The sequence below is a fragment of the Urocitellus parryii genome, chromosome 11, assembly GCF_045843805.1.
Source record: "Urocitellus parryii isolate mUroPar1 chromosome 11, mUroPar1.hap1, whole genome shotgun sequence".
NCBI lineage: Eukaryota > Metazoa > Chordata > Mammalia > Rodentia > Sciuridae > Urocitellus > Urocitellus parryii.
Window position 1 is genome coordinate 49,021,153 of NC_135541.1, and position 19,881 is coordinate 49,041,033.

General features: G+C 32.4%; 1 protein-coding gene across 7 annotated transcripts in view; it reads left to right on the forward strand.

The window, feature by feature from the left end:
• The window catches only part of Mier1 (MIER1 transcriptional regulator), a 58,369-nt gene that overhangs the window by 6,262 nt on the left and 32,226 nt on the right, over positions 1-19,881 (forward strand). For 6 of the 7 annotated variants that reach the window (XM_026409299.2, XM_026409291.2, XM_026409311.2 and 3 more), the window contains 2 exons: positions 8,244-8,268; positions 12,901-13,046. In XM_026409299.2, coding sequence (XP_026265084.2) covers positions 8,244-8,268; positions 12,901-13,046 — 171 coding nt within the window. Of the gene's footprint in view, positions 1-8,243; positions 8,269-8,403; positions 8,441-12,900; positions 13,047-19,881 lie in introns of all 7 variants that reach the window. The other variant, XM_026409345.2, reaches the window with a different exon arrangement.

Below are 19,881 nucleotides of genomic sequence, written 5' to 3' on the forward strand. Positions count from 1 at the left end.
ATAATTAATTGGAACTTCGTATATGCTTTTAAAAATCCAAATTTTGTCTCTCGTTTAAGGTTTTAAACGTAGGGAAGTTTTGTGATTTATTTGTTTTGTTTACTTTTTTTTTCCACCCATGTGAGAATTTCATTACTCTTTATCCCTGAGTTCGCAGTCCTGTATTTGGACTTGTGTGTCTCCTTGAAAAGCCACTCAACATTTGGTTAATATGGCATTACTCTTGTTAGAATTACCATATTCATTTTTAGAGACACCTAAAAATAGATTCAGGAAGTAGGTAATTTTATTTGTCCTTTAGCCCCCAATTTTTAACTCCTTTATTTGCTAACTAAAATCAGTCGTATTTTTGTCAATACCATAATACCCTTTTTAGACCTTGGAATACAGAAAAATGGTTAGATTGTGTAGCTTTTTTTAGGTACCTAAAGGTTTGTTTTCTGGAAGCTCTTAGGATGTTATTTCTACTTGTCTTATGGAAACGAGATTTATATCTATGTCCGGGAGTATTTGATGTTAAAGGAGGAAGAGGTTTTATTGTACCATGACTTTGTGCCGCTAGTATTTAAAAAAACAATATTTCTGATGTATATCTAAATTTAGATCTTATATTTTCATTTCTTTGGCTTTTTGTGGTTAAAAAAATTGCGTTTCAGAGCACAAGAGTTGGAAAGCATAGTCGTTTCTGTTTCACTTAAATGTGACTGGATTTAATCTAGTAGTCTGATGGTTTTTACCTAGATTTTAGAAAGCAGTGAGGATCGTATTGTGTATTTTGCTTGATACGTAGAGAAGGAGTAGTAATGTAGCAATGGACCTCCTTTCGGTGGGTTTTCATTAGATAAGTAAAATTGTGTTAAGGAAGTAGTGTTTCTTCCCTTGTGGTGCTCAATGGTTTAAGCTTTAAGTTGTGTGATCATAATCCAAGATAGGTTACTAAGGAAGAAAAATAACTTTATATGAAAATACATTGAAATTTGATTTTTTAAAAAAGTCATCTAGAAATTTTACTGCCCGGTGTACTGAAAACATGTTTATTAACATCTTGTTTCAGAAATTAAAGATGGTTTCATTAATGTAAGAGGGGAGAAACAGTATTTGGAGTCACCTATCATTTCCTAATATTTTCTAGTTATGCTTTTTATTACAAAGTGTATATTTTTCTTAAATATTTCATTGTTTGGAGAATGGAACTCTCATGTTTTCAGGAACACATGGATGGTTCAATTTCAAGAAGAAAAATGATTTTATTTAATGACTTGATATCTTTAAATCATTTTTTATATTCTTCAGTTACTTGTAGATGGTTTTATTTATTGTGACTTTAAAGGAAAAGTAGAAGAACCTTGGTGTGTCCTATTAAACAATCTAAAATAGATGAAGAGGTAAAAAGTAAAAATAATTTAAATTTTTTGGTCTCAATACTTCAGTAATTGAGCTGGGGATGTAGCTCAGTGGTAGAGAGCTAGAATAGCATGGATAGACCATAGGTTCTATCACCAACACTGCCATAAACAAACAAAAACAAAACCCTCAAACTTTAGTAATTGTGATGATTTTTTAAAGACTGTTGGTTTCAAAAGATTAAATGAATGAGAAATGCTTTGTTTATAGCATCCTTTTACTTTTTGTGAGCTCTCAGATTTATTCTTTATGATACATGTGGTAAAATAATTCATATACTGAACTGTTGTGCTTTTGATTAAGTAGACCTGAGTATTGATGTTAACTTAAGAAATAACAGTGCAGAGCAGCAGTAAGCAGTTAAATCTTCGGGGGGAAAAACAGTTATTGAAGAAACATGTCTCCAGAGGAAAATGTGGGTTTTATGCTTCTGGGTTTTCTTTTTGTTGTTGTTTCCTACATAAGAGAATGACCCTGACTTTTTAAGAAAATATTTTAATTCTTGAATTCAAATTATTTTAGATGTATTAAATATGCTAATTATTCATAATTTTGATCTAATCATCTTAATTGAATCCATAATAGGAAGTATGTATTTAATGGTTTAAATTGTATTAGTATTAAAAACACTTAATATACTCAGAAAAATGGTAAATGCTCCCTTTCTTAGCACTTTTTGGTAAATTTCACTTTGTTTATTCCTTAAAATTATTTACCATCCTTTTAAAAGGAGGCTCTCCTTGTCACACTTAAAAGAAATTAAAGGGTAGTTACAGTTTTATGAAGGCACTGAGAGAGAGGAAAAAAAGAGGAAGAAATAGTTGATCCTTAGGGTTTTATAAGGAATGTGTTATAGGGACCTTGGGAATGAACAATTTGTCATTTATTTTCAAAGTTTATAAACATGTAAGGGACTTTCTTCTCAAGGAAAAAAAAGCTTCAGCACAGTGCAAGACCTGTTCTTTTTAATTTTTTCTTCTTTTATCCTATGTCATATTTCTATAATAAAATGAAAAAAATAATTAATTTAATACTGCTAAGTATTTTAATATTTTTAAAGATGGTACATGAAGTATTCACTCACTATTTATTTCTTTTAAAAATACTCCTTAGTACTTTTTTTTTTTTTAAGAGTACTTGGATTTTGTGCTTTAAGGAAATAGGATCATGTCAGTGTGTGAATTTCTACTGTAAGCAAAACTTGTTCCACTGCAATGGATTTAAGCCTTAAATAATTCTATATTCTGGTATTTATTTATTTATTTTTAGTCTATACTTCAAAAAAAATTAAGGTTTTATCCAAAGTAGGCATGAGCACCAATGCATTAGAGTCCTAAAAAGCTTAGTTCAGTGGAAGTATGAGAGTTGAAATACCTGAAAACTTAAAAGTTTGGTGGGACAAAGAAAGAAGTGAATCACTGGAACTGGGGTTGTGGCTCAGTGATAGAGTGCTTGCCTCACATGTGTGAGGAGGCACTGGATTCTTAGCACTGCATATAAATAAATGAATGAAATAAGGTCCCTTAACAACTGGGGGGAAAAAAGAAGTAGTAGTGAATTATTTTAAGATAATTCTGGAGGGACTAATCAGTTTCTCAAATAATTTAGAAATAAACACTTCTATTGAATCTTAAGGGCACCGAATCTCTCACCCCCTTACATATGAATAGTAAACAGCTTCATTGAAATTTCTTGATTGATGTTCAGATCAGAAGATTTGCAAATGGTTTCAACGTTTATTGCAGTAATTAAACTGTTCACTGCTGGGGGTCTATTCTGTTGAGCTTATTTTGTGGCTTAGAAGTATGACTGTTATATTTTGTAGATAAGCAGTTTGTGAAGTAGCACCCTAAAATAACTTTTTGCAAATTGAGGTTGTCTTTTCCTTATAGTTCTAGATTCAAAAAAAAAAATTATTCAGAAGAGAAAATATGTTCATTCATTTAGCTAAATACTCTTTAGTAGTATTACACATTTCAAACAATTCATAATAAAAGTAAGAAACTTGGGTCTTGAAAATTGAAATGATCTAAATTTTTCATCATAGAGAAAGTGGAGCTTGAGCAGAGTTTATACAGTTTTTCCTAAGTCATACAGTTAGTCTGGCACAGTTAAGAGTAGAACACAGCCTTCTGCATTCCTAATGCTTATTTTCCATAATATCATTCTATCCTCTAAATTATTCTTATTGTTGTAAGTTTATTAATTTTAATTCCAAAACATACTTAACTGTTTTATACCCTAGCATTTCTGAAAGTAACAGCAAAGTATGGGACATAATTTTGTATGGCAGGAGACGGTACTAAGCCCTGGGCATAGTATCCCTGCAACTTTTATCCAAAAATAGGGTCCCAAACTCCTTCCTGACCTCTGTCCTTAATTGCTTTGAGAATCTGATTTAGCCTCTATAACTTACGGAGATGTTGGCTACACTTAAAGAAATGGTGATGGAATTGGTTTGAGGGGGGGAGTTTTGTTCACTTATTTGCATGGAAAATAAGCTTTTGATTGGCTGAAATAAAAGAGCCTAGGAATACTTCCTGACTATACTACCTTAATTTTTTTTTTGTAAAAATGTTAATAGTCTAGCCTTTTTCTAGAATCAATCTTTTATCTCCAGATTACAGTTTTCTGTTGCATGAAACACTTCCCACCATTTTCCACCATGTTCTAGAAAAGTGAAAAGAAATATTTGAATAATTAGGAGGCATTGAATATTTGTTATAACTGTTAGTAACTTTATCAACTAAATCTTAAATATACTGACAAGGATAACATGCTATACAAAAGTTAATAGAGCACTTTTTTCATTTGAGTTAGCATACTAATTACTTTTATTTTATTTTATTTTTTTAAAGAGAGAGAGGAGAGAGAGAGAGAGAGAATTTTTAATATTTATTTTTTAGTTCTCGGCGGACACAACATCTTTGTCGGTATGTGGTGCTGAGGATCGAACCCGGGCCGCACGCATGCCAGGCGAGCGCGCTACCGCTTGAGCCACATCCCCAGACCACTAATTACTTTTAGGTTTGTCTTTCCAGTATTGTTTCCCATCTCTGATAAAACAAGTATATATGCACCAAAAAATTTTCAAAATTATAACTTTGAAAAAACAGTACCAAGTACTAGGTTTTTTTAAAAATTGAAAAGAGAAAAAAATGAAAATGGTTTATAATTCAACAAAAGAGATTGGAAAATTCCAAGAGAACAGAAAAATTTAAACTGAAAAAAGCCTCTTCTCCCTAATTTATCCCCTAGAAAAAGCTATTATGAACAAATTCTTATGTATCTTTTTGAGGAAAAAAAAATTTATGCATATTCTACCCCAGTTTGTTGCACATTCTACATTTTTTAAATCTTAATTTTCTTAGCATTTTTTTCTCTTTCAACACAAACCTGTCTGTCTCATCCTTTTTAATGAATTTATGGTGTCCCATGGTTTGAAGGAGCTATATATTATTTTGAACTAGTTAAAATGGATTTTGGTTTCCCCCCAACTTTTTGCTTAGAACAACATTGTGGTAATGAATGGTATACATATATCTGAATGTACTGTTTTAGGTATATCACAAGGGGAAGTTCATGTTGGCAAAATGATGTCAAAAATTGTTGAGCTAACTCCTTTCTACCAGTAAGGTCTAAGTGCATTTTAAATATTCTTAAACCACAATTTAAAAATTTTCCAGCTTACACTCATATTTTGATCTTTTTCTGAAACCAAGTGTTTCTATAAGCACTTGTTTACGTTTAATTTTTTGTTTGTTTTCATTTTCCCCCTCTCTTACCCCTTTCTAATTTGCTGTAGTAATTGTAAATGGTGCAAGTTTTCTTGGAGGGTATTGTTAGATAGAGATATCACTTCCTAAAAAGACATAGGTTACAGTCTGGTAAGACAGATGTCAACTCTGTTCACATTTTAAACGTACTTTGAACTGATAAAAACCATTTTAGAAGGAAATAGAAAGTAAGGGGAAAGAGAAAAAAGTTAGCAAAAAATTATGAGGTTCTTTCTCTGGAAGGTATAAAAAGAACTCTGAGGTGTCAGAGGTTGTAGGCTTCATGTCTGACTTCATTACCACAGTGGAACCTTTATCTCATTTTATATCCCTGGGTTTACTAATCTATAAAATAAGGTAATGTTAGATTTACGGTTATGATCAAGAAACTATGCCTTTGAAAATGTGTAGCATTATGTAAATATAAATTAGTTCTATATTTTTTCATAGCTAAATAAAAATTGCCCTCATTCCACCCTGAAACTTCCCATATTATAATATAAGCTCACATTTTATCTTGAAAGATAATCATTTTGTCAGTTGAACAATGTAATGTTCACAGTATGAACTGTTTTCAGATGCTAGTTTTAGAAGCTCATTTTTTATTTAATTGGATATAGTTAACTTGCAAGAAACTAATCTCATTCCTGTCTCCTAAACTGACACCATAAAATTTTATTTTGGATGTAAAATACTAAAATGTATATGGATACTAAATATGGGCAAACCATTCTGCCTTTTGCTCTTCCGTGCTAATCAATGCTTGACACATTACAGTATCTCTGATGTAATGTGATCTTTGATGTAATCTTTGAACTTTGTGTGCTTTGCTCTATGTGGGCTATACTTACAAATGCTACCAGTTCTCTAAATATTGGTATCTGAAAAAAAATGGAAAATATTTGGAACCTTTTCAGAACTTTAAAGTGGTAACTATTGACCAATAAAATAATGATTATTTAGGGTTGGTGAGGCCTCTTGTAGATACCATTTGCAATTCAGCATCCCTAGAATTATTCTAGGTAGTGTCAGTAAAAACATACCCTTCAATTTTAGTAATTTGTTTTTAATCAGAAAGCCTTTTTTATCATAAGACTGTCAAATGAGATAATTATTGGAGTGTAAATTAAAACTAAATATTTGCCTAAGAACTATTTCTCTTAAGTTTCTAATTCATAAGTAATGCATGTTTTTCTTGTTTATGTCATATAAATTTTGTTCTAAAAGTTCTCTAAAAAGAAAACCAGCATTGCAGGTGTGATGGTACACTCCTTATAATCCCAGTAGCTGGGAGGCTGAAGCATGAGGATCACAAGTTCAAAAGCCAGTCTCAGCACCTTAGCCAGACCCTACACAACTCAGTGAGATCCTGTCTCTAAATAAAATACAAAACAAATGGTCTGGGATGTGGTTCAGTGGTTAAGTACCCCTGAGTTCAATACCCAGTACTAAAAAAGAAAAGAAAACCAACATTGTAAGACTACTCCCTGTGGTAGTGAACAATCTGATGAAGGTGGTCAATAATGTTCCTGTAGCCTTGTATGGAGATTGGGTTTATACTTGGAAAATAAAATTTAACTGCATGAAACATGAGTGAATTAATATTTTACAATATTATTTTGCTGTGTAATAATTGTGATGGTTAAAACCATTTCAAGTCGTAGCTGTGCCCCAAAAGATGTTAAGCAAGCTAGAAACCCTTTTTGTGGTTACATTACTCTCTTCATGTCACCCCCACTCTTCAGGAGTAATTAATTGGAAGAAAAAAGCATTATATTGGCTGTTCCAGCAGAGTAACTTTTAAATAATTGTAGTGTTGTGGCATTGGAAATAAAATACTAGATATTGTTAATTTTTTTAGATAATGCTATAAGAAAGAACCATTCCAAGAATTGATAGGGAAAAAAAATAGGACCTTTGAAAAAGTGTGCCCCAAGAACCCAAGTCACCATGAAATTTAGAATGCCATACTTAAAATAGTACACTGTATACAATTTTCAAAATGGAACTTAAAACATTTTATAGGAATTTGTCTTTGACCCTAGCTTTTGAAAAATTAAGCATCATTTTCCTAATTTCTTTTTCTTCTTGCCTCTCTCTGTCCCATTGCTTAGCAGAAGCAAAGAATACTACAGTATCCCTATCATTCTATTGCTAGTGCTTTTGGCCTTCCTCCCTGTCTGTCTTCTAATGGACGTGAAATAGGTACCTCTGAATGAATTGGCAAAGTTTTATTTATAAATTTATGTCATTTAAACATCTTTTACTGAATTTGTCTTGTAGGAATATGTAGATAAAACTTGTTTATAGTTGTAAATTAACAATTGAGGTAAAATACAACCACATACTTACTGACATAAGTTCCTACAAATTTTCATCTTCATGTTTTCCAGTTGCTTGTGGTTAAATTTATGAGAGATAGAATGGTACAGTAGAGGAAACGTTATAATTGGAAATCTTGCAGTCTCCCCTTAGATAACCTACCCTTTCTAGTCTTTAGTTTGAATGGTTACTAATTCTGTGATAACTTTTAAGAAATAATTATTTTTTGTTAAAGTTAGCCTATACTTCACATAACATTTTTAATTCTTTCCTTTTTCTTTCTTACAACATAATTTTTATTTATAATGATACCTTTAAGTTGTTTCTGCCTCCATTTTCACAATTCATTTTTTTAAAGCCATAGACCAGTTTGATAGCAAACTTTGTGCATAGTTTTTTCTTTATTGGAAAGATAAAATGTATTTCAGAAAATTCTAAGATCTAAAATCATGCCTCTTAATCCACATGTTATGAGGCCCACTTTTGCTTTTAAAATCTGAATGAATTTCATATTATTATCTTCTTTCTAGATTCAGTAGTATTCTAGATTTTTCTCTATGCTTAAATATAATAGAAAGTAAAGGGTTATGTTGAAGGTTTTAGTTTATTTTAAAACAATTCAGACATTAAAGCTTATCATAGTTTTTGGTGTGATGTTTGTCATCAGATGCTTCCTATATTGTTTGGGAAGATGTGCTATACAAAAATGCTAATTTGTCTTTTTTTTCTCCCCCTCTTCAGCCATCTGTTGAGTCTTCAAGTCCAGGTAAGTATTTTCTATATTTTTTTTATGATCTATAATTGCCTAACATTTGTCCTATTAGTTGCATAAAGGCTAGAGGAGTTAGACTGTTATCTGACTTGCTTTTTTTCTGAATGCTTCTTTTCTCTGGGGAAAAAGAAATGGATGAAATGTTTGACTGCCCATGAAAGTACAGGTGAGGCTGCTGTGGGTTTGTCCTCATGACTATTTTTGGGTCCTCTTCCTCCCTTCCCCTCCTTTCCTCTTTTTCATTGATGAATTGATGAATTTTTATTATGATTTCAAGTTGTTATTTGAATTGAAGCATATGCAAAGTGTATGCTTTAAGAGGGAATCAATTAGGTTAGACATTTATTTGTGTAGGACATTCAGAATGTTTCATTTGAGAAAAAAAAACTTATTAATATATTTATTGGGGCAGGAAAATAGAGTAAAAAAAGATTCAAGAATTGAATAGTATTGTAAGTTAAGGAAGCAATTCTTAAATTTAAGTAGGATCAAGTTTTATTCTCTGTCCTTTCATCTAGAATTTTTTATTTTCCCTCAGATACAGTTCTTTTATTCCTATCTTCAAGGTGTAAACTTGTGATCAATTAGGGTCACAGATTTTTTTGTTTGGTCACTGTAGTGGTGTTTAAAAATTAGAATATTTTATATAAAATCTAAATTTAAGATTTAGGGTTCTCATGATCTCAGGATCTTTGGTACTTCTGGGTACAGCATTCATATTGAAGTTCAGGAGCAGGAAGGAAAGAGTCAGGTACTAGTCTTTTTGCCATAGTTTCCAGGGACTTTACCAAGTCATGGGTTATTTGGATTAAGGAGCATCCCTATGTAGAAGAGTGTGAAAGGGAGCCTTCTGAGGCCTGGTAATGTTTTATTTAAAACACATCTCACATATATTGAATATTTAGATATGAGATACATTCCACATTATTCCATATTATTGTAGCAATCACCTTTCTGTGTCTTTAGTTTTAGGAAGAAAGCTTTTTTTCAGAAATGCTTAAAATAATGGTCCAGGGTCCTTTTCATGATTAAAAATCATTATATACGTTAGGGTTGGACTAGATTACTTCCGGAACCCTTGTAAATAACTAGAGTGCTCAGTTTACAGTTGATTTTGTCTTTATTTCAACTGAAAACATTTTACTTTTTCTAACATGCTTTGTGACGTTTCTGAAACTCAAGGATATTTTTAGCTTTCTGGTTTATAGATATGTTCTGGATGGGTTGAAATTGGAAGTAATCTGACCTCACATAAGTATTATATCATCATATCTTTTTTAGAAAGTAGAATTGTTTCCAGGATTTTTTTTCAAACTGATCATTTTCATTGCAAAAAAAAAGGTTCTAGTGTTCATTAATATTTAGACTGTTTAGATTTTTTTTATCAGTTTTGAGGCATTAAGCAGCAAGTGCATAAATATATAAAAATAACTTCTCCAAAACTAAACTCAGCTTGCATCAGCCTGGGCAGAACAGAAAGAATAATGGAGGTTAAAGAACACAAATATCTTTAATCACCTTTGCTACTTGTTGAATACTTATATATGTAGATTATTTTATTTTTTAGATTGTTTTCAGACTGAGGAAAATATTTAGAGTTAGACAATGTTTTTTAATATCAGGCTTCTGCAGAAAATAATGTTTGTTGTAAATAATGCTAGTAGAGAATTAACAAAAGTTAATGGAGAAAATCAAGAATTAGAAGCCCCATGTTAAAAAAAAAAAAAAAATTGGTCCATGGCAAAAGACTGTGCCCTTTATAGCATGTGTACTTTGGAATCAATGTTAATAATTATAATCACATGACCATACTAAGTGGTTTGTTCAAGACTTCAGCCAATGTAACCTGTAAACCAAAGTGGAGGTACAATGAAAAGCTTTACCTATGACACTAGTAGCCATTAGAATCTTTGAAAAGGCATAAACTACCTTTTATGCAGTAAGATGGCATTTTGTGATAAAGCTGTGATATTTGCCTTAACACTGAAGCAAATTTTTATGTATACAACGCACTAGACTCCCTACTCCTAAGAATTTATTATTGTGGTATCCTCCCCGATCCTCACCCCCGGTCCTGTAAACAGCCTAATGATGGACCTAGCAATTGACAGAAAGGAATAGGATGATTAGTTAGTTAGGATGATTAGTTACCTAAAAAACAAGGTAAAAAGTCAGATAAAACAAAACAGTCAGATTAAAGCTAGAAAAACAACAGAAACTGAAAGTTAATAAGTTAACAGAAAAAAGTGCAGTGTGTATGTGGGCGAGAATTTGGAATGAAACGGGAGAAATTCACCTACACCTTGTTATTTAATGTACTGAGGCAGTGAAATGTCTTACTTGGCTTTACAGATGATGACAAAAAATAGGGACTTCTGGTAAGTTAAATAGTACTTGTGATTTGATACTGTGTATTCATGGCTTGAGGTTTGTTTGTTTTTAGTTGGTAAGAGAGTAACGAATAGTTAGGAATTAGTGTGATTATTTTTGATAATACATGCATTTAAGAATTATGTTATGATTAGGATAATGTACAAAGAAATGGTATGAGGTTTGGTTTTTTTTTAAGGGTGTTTCTGTCTATAAAGGAGAAGAAAAGTAGAGCATCATCTGTAGAAAGACTTAATTATTGATTGCTGTGTATCTCGGAAGATTCCTGTGTGAACTGAAAGTTTCCTTTGAAAACTTGGAAAAAAGAGATAACAATTAAGACAAAAGTCTACATCTAAATTAATCATTCTTAAATTGTGCTCCTATGGAAACCGTTTCCTCTGGAAACCCTCACTCACTGTTAGGATGCCCTTCTAAATGTATGCCAAGTTTTTCTTAATTCCAGTAGAAATTAAGATAGTATGCTTTTCTAGGTTTTTTGTAATTCTAAAACTGATAATTATTAATAACTCATTTTAATATAATCTTATATATGATTTGGCTAACAGTTATATATTTAGTAATTCATATTTAATACCATTTTTTTAAATGCTCCTCTGAGCACACTGCCTTCATAGTGTGCTTTGCTGTCTGACCTGGCTTGCGATTCACTCATCTTAGTAATAGGCTGTTCTTAAGTACTCTTTGAAACAGGATACTTAAGGACTTACATAAGGCATGGAGTGCAGTAAAAACATAGGAATTGGAATTAGACACAGGATTCAGATTCCATCTTTGCCACCTACAGTCCCTATGAGTTCTGGGGTGCTACTTAAACTCTCTAAACCTAAAGTCTTTTTTTTTTCCTCCTTTTAAATGGTGTGACGATACCTACTTGATAAAATTGTTTGAAGATTAGTGAGGTACTGTATGTGAAGTGCTTGAGCATACTATCTGGCAATACTAAGCAGAAAAAAATGGTTCTTATTTTTAAAAAATTTGGAAGGTGACTGAAGAGCTCTGAGCTTTTGGTATTTTCTTATCCCTAGTAGTCTGGCTTTTAAAAGTCAACCTGTATGTCTCTTTGTTTTATTTAATAGTTCTCTTATTAGAGTGAAAAAGGATTAGTACATCTGTTAATATAACTTCAAACAGTTTAAATTGATGTTAAGTAATGCTTTTTCAAACTTAAGTCCAGGTTTGGCAATGGTCAAATTTGTTGATTAATTTATAGAAACTATAATTCCCAGCCTTTACAGTCTACCATTACAAAGATTGACCCTATTGAGTCTAGCAAAATTCCCTAATCACCAATATAAAAATGGACAGGCTTCCATAATAGTTACCCTAGACTATATTTAATGGTTTCAAAGAGAGTTTTTGTATGCAATTTTAATAAATTTTGCTTTTATCTCTGTCTTTGAGGAATTTCAGAACAAAATCAACTTAGTAAGTTAAAGTCACCTACTCAAATATTAGAATGTGTTCTCAAGGAAGTGCTGATAGAAGAATACTTGAGTTCATCTGTATTTTCACTATACTATATTGTGTCCCAGGTAATTCAATGATATGGATACATTCCAGATAAATGTGTCATTGAAGAGTGTGTATACATAAACCTAGGTGGTATAGTCTACTACACACCTAAACTGTATGCTATAGGCACCATTGTATATGCAGCCTGTCATTGACCAAAGGTCTTTATGCAGCAGATAAGTATATTCAAATGACTGTTTATTTCACATTACAATGTATTCTCAGGGGGCAGAGGGATCCTTACTCATTGCTCATTGAGTCTATCAAACAGTATTTAAATGGTTAAGATTGTGAGTTTTCCTACACCCAAAGTCATTTTTAATTGATATGATCAATTCTTTACAACTTAAGCTTCACAATCAGAAGATTACAGCACAGTTTTTAAAGCTATAAATATTTACCCTCCCTCAATTTTGCAGTTGTAACTGAACCTATAGGAGTAAAAACAGGTCAAACTCTAAACTCTTAGAAGAGTGTTTTATGTAGGACTGGGGATGTAGCTCAACAGTAAAGCTCTCTCCTAGAAGAGTTTTGTGTGTGAGTGTGAGTGTGTCTGTGATAATGAATAAGTTCAGGAATTTTAAAAAGCAGTAATATTTACTGTTATAACTTTCTGTGATAATTTTTTTACTTATATGTGGCTTCAGTAATGTATGTACACTAAATTAATAAGATATACCTAATTTGGTTTACCATATTTTTTAAAATATTCTTTACCAGGAGGTTCAGCAACATCAGATGACCATGAATTTGATCCATCAGCTGACATGCTGGTTCATGATTTTGATGATGAACGAACATTAGAAGAGGAAGAAATGATGGAAGGAGAAACAAACTTCAGTTCTGAAATAGAGGATCTTGCAAGGGTAAATAATATTAAGAGCTAGAGGATGAAGCAGTTATAACTTTTTTGTGGAGAGAGAAAACATTGAAATTTTGATGCTCTGGTTTCAGGGAATATCATTTGATCATAGGTGGAATATTTAAAGTTTGAAATTAAATAGTGTTTAAAAAATAGTTTTATTATGTGAAATAATAGAATTCAGTAGTGAATTTGGTAAGGGGTCACAGGGCTGGGTCAAAATGAACTATAAAGTAAAACAATTCTAAATTTCCTCTTACATTCCTACTACTTTTCCCTAGTTACTATACCTTTTATTTACTTCCCTTCAAAGCCAAAATATTTTAAGAATTGTCATCATCTCCCATTTACTGCATAAAGTGTTCTGGATTGTTCTGTCCCTTCCTATCAAGGTGACCCTTGACATTAATTGTTATATTCTTTATTATATTCACTTTTCTCTGTCTACCTCACTTTTTCTCAGTGCTGATAAATGCAGTTTACTGTTCCCTTCTTCTACTTGAATTCTGGAGTACCCCACTTTACTTTTTTCTATCCATTCTCTCCCCCTCGCACCATTGACTGTCTTGCAGACTCTTCTTCCTTTAGCCAAGATTTAAATGTTTGCATTTCTTGATTCTCAGTTCTGGAACTTGTGTTTTTTCCCTCCTGTTTCTAACTAGATAAATGCACCTCAAAGTGTAGTTATGAGGGTCAGCTGCATCATCAGAGTTGTCATAGACTTATATTTTTTTAATATTTTTTATCTATCTATCTGTCTATTTATGTATTTATTTATTTGGTGCTGAGGATCTAACCTAGTGCCTCACACATGCCAGGCAAGCAATTTACCACTGAGCCACAACCCTGGTCCATAGATTTATTTTTAAAACAACAGATTCCTCTGCCTCTCTCCAGGCATATGAAATCAGGATCTCTGGGAATGGGATTCAGGTCTTCAATGTCATTAAGCAGGTTTGAATTGTGTGCACAACAAATTTTGAAAATCTGATCAACCTGTTTTTGTATATGTTCAGTTTTTCTATATTGCTAGTATTAAATTATTCCCTATCTCCAATTTGTTCATCCAACTTGGCATGTCTGCTTGAATATTTCAACAGACATCTCTAAATTTTAAATATCCAAGCAAGAACTGTTGATTGTTCTTTCTGTGACTGTTCCTTCCCTACTTCTCTATCTCTGAAACATACTATTACTGTTTACCCTTTTGTTTAAGTCAGAAACTAGGGAGTTAGCTTCCTTCTCTCCCAATATCAAATTTCTAAATAAGCGTATCATTTCTACCCACAAAAATATTTCTTGTCTGATTCTTTTGTTCCCTCTCTTCCCAGGTTGCAGTCATTTCTATCCTAGATTATTACTATAGCTTCTTAACTTGTTTCCCATTTCCTCTTTTACTGTCTTGCTCCTACTATATTTCTTCCCAGCAGCCATGATGGTCTTTTGAAAATGTAGTTGAGTTTATTTCAACCTCCTGACTTCCTGTTATTCCTAAAGAAAATTCAACCTTGTGCAAGGCTATCTGAATGATAAGATTTCTCATCCATATACTGCATTGCCCCTGTTATTGCTATTTTATAACCATACTAGCTGCTTTGTTCTTGGATATTCCAGTTTCTCCCTGCTTTGAAACTTTTTCAGCAAATAAACACTCTGGTACATATTTTCAAAGGCTAGCTGCTATGGATTTGTTGTTGCTCCTACAGAATGGTCTTTCCTATTCCTCAGTTAGTGTTATTTTTCGTTTCTTGGTTTTAACCACTATTGTATCCTATTCAATGCTTTTTTAAAATCCTAACTCAATTTTTAAATTTTTATTTAATTTATTATTTGTAGCCTCCACGAATTTAGTGAGGAGAAGGGACCTGTCAGTTTTGTTCACCAGTGTAATTTATGGTACATAGCAGAGTGATCACTCCAAAAAAAAAAAAAAAGAATGAATGACTACATAAATCAATCTGGCATGCTCTATAATATGATCTGCTTATACTCCATGTTAAAAAGAACATTAGATAAATGACAGTGCCAACTTTTAAGGATTTGGAATATATAGTATGGAAAAATGACTGTTTTTACTTTCATAGTAATAATGACTATGTTTCAGAATTTTAGTTTGAAGCTGGCATGATAGTATGTACCGGTAATTCCGGTGACTCAGGAGGCTGAGGCAGGAGGATTGAAAGTTCAACGCTAGCCTCAACAATTTATCAAGGCCCTAAGCAACCTAGCAAGACCCTGGCTCAAAATAAAAAGTGCTAGGAATGTAGCTTAGTGGTAAAGCACCTCTAGGTTCAATCCCTGGTACAAAAAAAAAAAAAAAAAAAAATTAAGAGCTTATAAAGAAATTCTCTTGCCATTTAGGCAAGTCTTATTAGATGGTACCATTTTGGATCATTTAGTGATTAGAGCTGACTTAATCCATAGTGCCTAAGCAATTTAATAATTTAATTATTTTGAGCCAGAGAAGAATATCGGTCTTGGTGGCAGTGATGTATATTGGTTATCACAAAACCTTTCAAGAATTGATTAAAAGCACATTAAAAACTTAGAAGTCTTCTTTAGATAGCATTAGACAGGGATAATTTGCTTGGAATCAAAACCTAGGTGAACATCAAGGGAAACAATTGATTTATGAAATGGATGTTGTGGATGGTACTGAGGATTAAACCCTAGGCCTTATGCATGCTAAGCAAGCACTCTACCAAGAGATCCATCTTCAAACAAATTTGTATATTTGGGGGCAGGGAACAATTAATTTATCACTCAGTAGCTTCATATATTTCTGAAATGGAAAGGCAGTTATTTTCAATTGTTTGCCTATAGTCACAGAAACTTTAGCTATATTTTCAAATAATCTATCATGGGGTAAAAGGCATAGGCATAGGAGGGACATGTTATATTTTCCATATTATCACATTCTGTGTTAGTACAGTGTGTAATAATTTATGAGGTGGAATGATGGTTTGCTTCTATTTCAGAGAATGGGCTATTAACATTTACTCAGTATAAAATTGTTAATGGGTCCTGTTGATATTATAGGTATATCATTATCTTTCCCTGTTTCTCTATTTCACATTTCTATCTCCTCTTAGTCCCCCCAAATTTGCTTTCAAATAATCCCTCTTTAGGAAATAGTAATTAAAATAGAATTATTTATAAAAGTTAGAAAAAGTAACAAAAAAGACAATGGAACCAATCCTTTTATTTCACCCAGTCTTATTCCTTCTCACATTCTTCTTTTAACTTTTCTCAAAAACTATTGAAATCTTAGGTTTAAGAGTATCACCAATGCTTTCGTATGTAATCTGAAGCTAAGGTGTTTGAGGGCTGGTATGTTATATTTCCTATAGTTATAAAGTTGTTAGGTATGCATCAAACCAAATTTGTTTTTGTTCTTATTTTTAAAAAATGCACAAGATTTTATGTTGATTACATTTGCTTTTATAGAAACAAAATATTAATTACATTAGAAAGTGACAGTGTGTTTTTCACCTGACATATTGGTTGCATGTAATGATTTTATGAAGTAATTGTGAACAAACTCCTAATAATTCGTTCATAAAGTGACTGTAACTGCATAGTATGGCTTTAAGTTTGATTTGAATTCTAACTTTTTAGTGGAAACTGTTGATAGAAGCAGCTTTAATTTGTACTATTATAATTGTATGTATGTAGTCAACATTAAAGGTATTTTAATTAAATAAATTTAGTATTTAAATGTTTTAATGGGGGCTAGGATTGTAGCTCAGTGATAGAGCACTTGCCTAGCATGTATGAGGCCCTGGGTTTGATCCTCAGCACCACATTAAGATAAATAAAATAAAAAAGGTATTGTATCTATCTATAACTACAAAAAATTTTTTTTAAATGTTTTAATAGATATAAATAGGTTAGAATTTATTGTAGTGATAGTAGGAAGAATATCAAAATCATTCCCAGAGTAAAGAAACTTCATTTGCCATGAATTTAGCAGTTCTCAAGTTTAACTTTGTTTTCCAAATACTCTTAAAATTCAGATATTAGTAATTGGACACAATTATAGCACTTCATTTGGGAAAAGAAAGATCAGGATTAGCTGTATCTTTATGCATTTAGATATATTTTTGGAAAAAAATCACACTTTAGCAATATTAATATTTAATATATATTTTTTTACATTTGGCATGTTCCCAATGAATCTCCAGAGCTGGAGAATAAAAATTAAAATGTGAGAGACTGAGATTTTTCTTGAAGTATACATACAACTGAATTATATAAATACAAAAGAAAGCCCAGCGAAGGGATTATAAAGAGTTCATTGCCTTCATCTCTTCATAGTTTACCTTCTAACCAAGCCCCAACCCCAAGAGGTTGGATTATCTTAGGAACCATCTCTCTAATCTGAATGTGGTCCCTTAGGTCTTCCTGGCTGGAAATAAGGTTCTTTCCTTCTTTCTCCTCTCTTCATAAGCATTTATGGTTTTGTCCAATTTGGTACAGTAGATATAAGAGGAGTCTACCCACTTAATGGCCCTAACATCTAGGCTAGCTAACATCTGTTGCCACATACAATAATTTCTTAATGACTAACCCTTTGGTGCAAGAGAGAAATCACCTCTTTTTCAGCCAGATGATTGACAACACTCCAGCCTTATTACTGATGTGTTTGATAACTTTACCCTCTCATCTTACACGTGGAACAGACTTCATTTTAGATATTTTGTCTTTTTAAAAAGTCTATATTTTTACCTTTATTTGGCTTCCCTTTAGCTTATGCAGATATGATTGCCCCCTTTTTGTTTCAGTGCTTAGATAGCTTATTTCTTAAAGCACAATATATAAGTAAATGCATAGTCTTATATTTTTGTTCACTTGTATTATGCCCATTTTCACTGTTCCTCATAATCTATTAACCCAGTACTTTTTATCTTCATACTACATCAAGGTAATGTGCACTTACCACATTAGGTTTCCAGGAATTCAGGAAGGCAATATATATACATATATAAGTAAGTGAGTTAGCTGCCTGGGTTCATAATTCAGCTGCACTCCTTAATCAGCATGGTGACTTGGGATTAACATTGTTAAGGTTCAGTTGTTATTATAAAGACAATATATCTAAAGCACTTGGCTCAATATCTGGCACATGATGACCTCTAAATAAATCTTAATTTCAAAGCTATCTGTGACCCACAGCTATGATCTACTGTGTTCCCTCTTTGTTCCCCCTTTTCTATTCTGTTAATATTTGTATGAATGGGAATAAAACACTGCTAGGTTATTCTGATGTTCCAATTTAAGTTGAAAGCCCCTTCCTTAGTCACCTGGTAGAATGCAGACTTGAATAACATGAGAAGTCTTCTAAAACAGGTGACTAACAGCTCCTAATATAGTAACGAACTGTTGTTCGAATTTATTCATCAGTTTTGTTTTTTCCCAAGAGGGAAATAACAATATTTGCTGTATAAGATAGCATTACTGTGCATAGCATCAGAACCTGTGGAGTACAAAGACAGAAAGAAATCCATCTAGAATTTACTGCCAAAATGAAGAATTTGGCATAAGACTCAAGGGATTTCATTAAGGGTAACCAGGCCTTGGGAGCTCCAGGGCCACCAAGATATATTTTCTTTGCTTCTACTTTTCTGGTTTTCCTTTTTCATATCAACTTTTGTCACCTGGTGCTGTCAGTTTCTAAATGTCCCAGATTCACTGCTTGTGACAGTTGTCTTTCTTTAACTGGTATCATTCCAGAAACAAATCATGAAGCGCCGGTTATCTGGGTCATACTGTGTCTGCCTACTACCGAGTAAGGGTTACTTCTATTTACAGACCAAGGAAAACTAGAGAAAAAAACAAATCTGTTCACAGTTGAATCATGGATGACAATCTGAACATTCTCAACTTGGTTATTGAAAAAAAGGACAGAAGGACATGTCTGGACTGATGAATACTGCTGTACATTGTTGCCTGGGGTCTAAAAGAGCTAGGAGAAACCTATGAACTTTTCAGTCTGTCTGAAGATGATGACCATCATATGTTGTCAGAAACTCCGTAAACAAAGAATGTATGAAATTCAGTACCAAATCATCCAAGAGTTAACACCTTGTTATCTGCACACAAATACTGATGAATTGCTCTAAGTAAACAGTGTGCTAAGAAATGTAAGAAAGAGTATACAGTATATAATAAATTATTGTTCAAGAGAATGAAGGAAGTTAAAGAAAAACAAGAGGAACTGATTGTCAAGAGATGCAGACTGTTCTAAGAGATTCTACTTCTGAGTCCAGTCAAAAATAAGAATTGTATACTATCCCTCTGCAGGTTTTTTTATGTTTTTCTGTTTATCTTATATACACACATACACATATACAAACAGACAGTTCTTTTAATTGAGATGTTTGTACATATTTATGGGGTACATTATGGTCATTCAGTAGATGTGTACAGTATATCATAATCAAATCACGGCAGTAAGCATTTCCTTCTCTTAAGCCAGTTGTCATTTTTGTGTGTTGGGAATTCATGCTGTCCTAATCATTTTGAAATATATGTGATTGTTTTAACAAGTAGGTACCCTACTGTGTTAAGGAAGAAACAAAAATAATTTCTATATTTTGATTTGGGGCCCTTATATCCCCTTCTCAGTATCTAGTGACCATTATTTCTTTCTGTCCTTATTAATCTCCACAAATGAAAATTTGCATATTTCTCTTAATTGACTGAATAATGACCTCTAATTTCATACTTGTTGCAGTAAATGAGATCTCTTTCTTTTTTATGTTCAAATAGTATTCTATAAATATTTCTCATCTTCTTTATCCATTCATCCACTGAAGGATATCTGGGCTGATTGTATA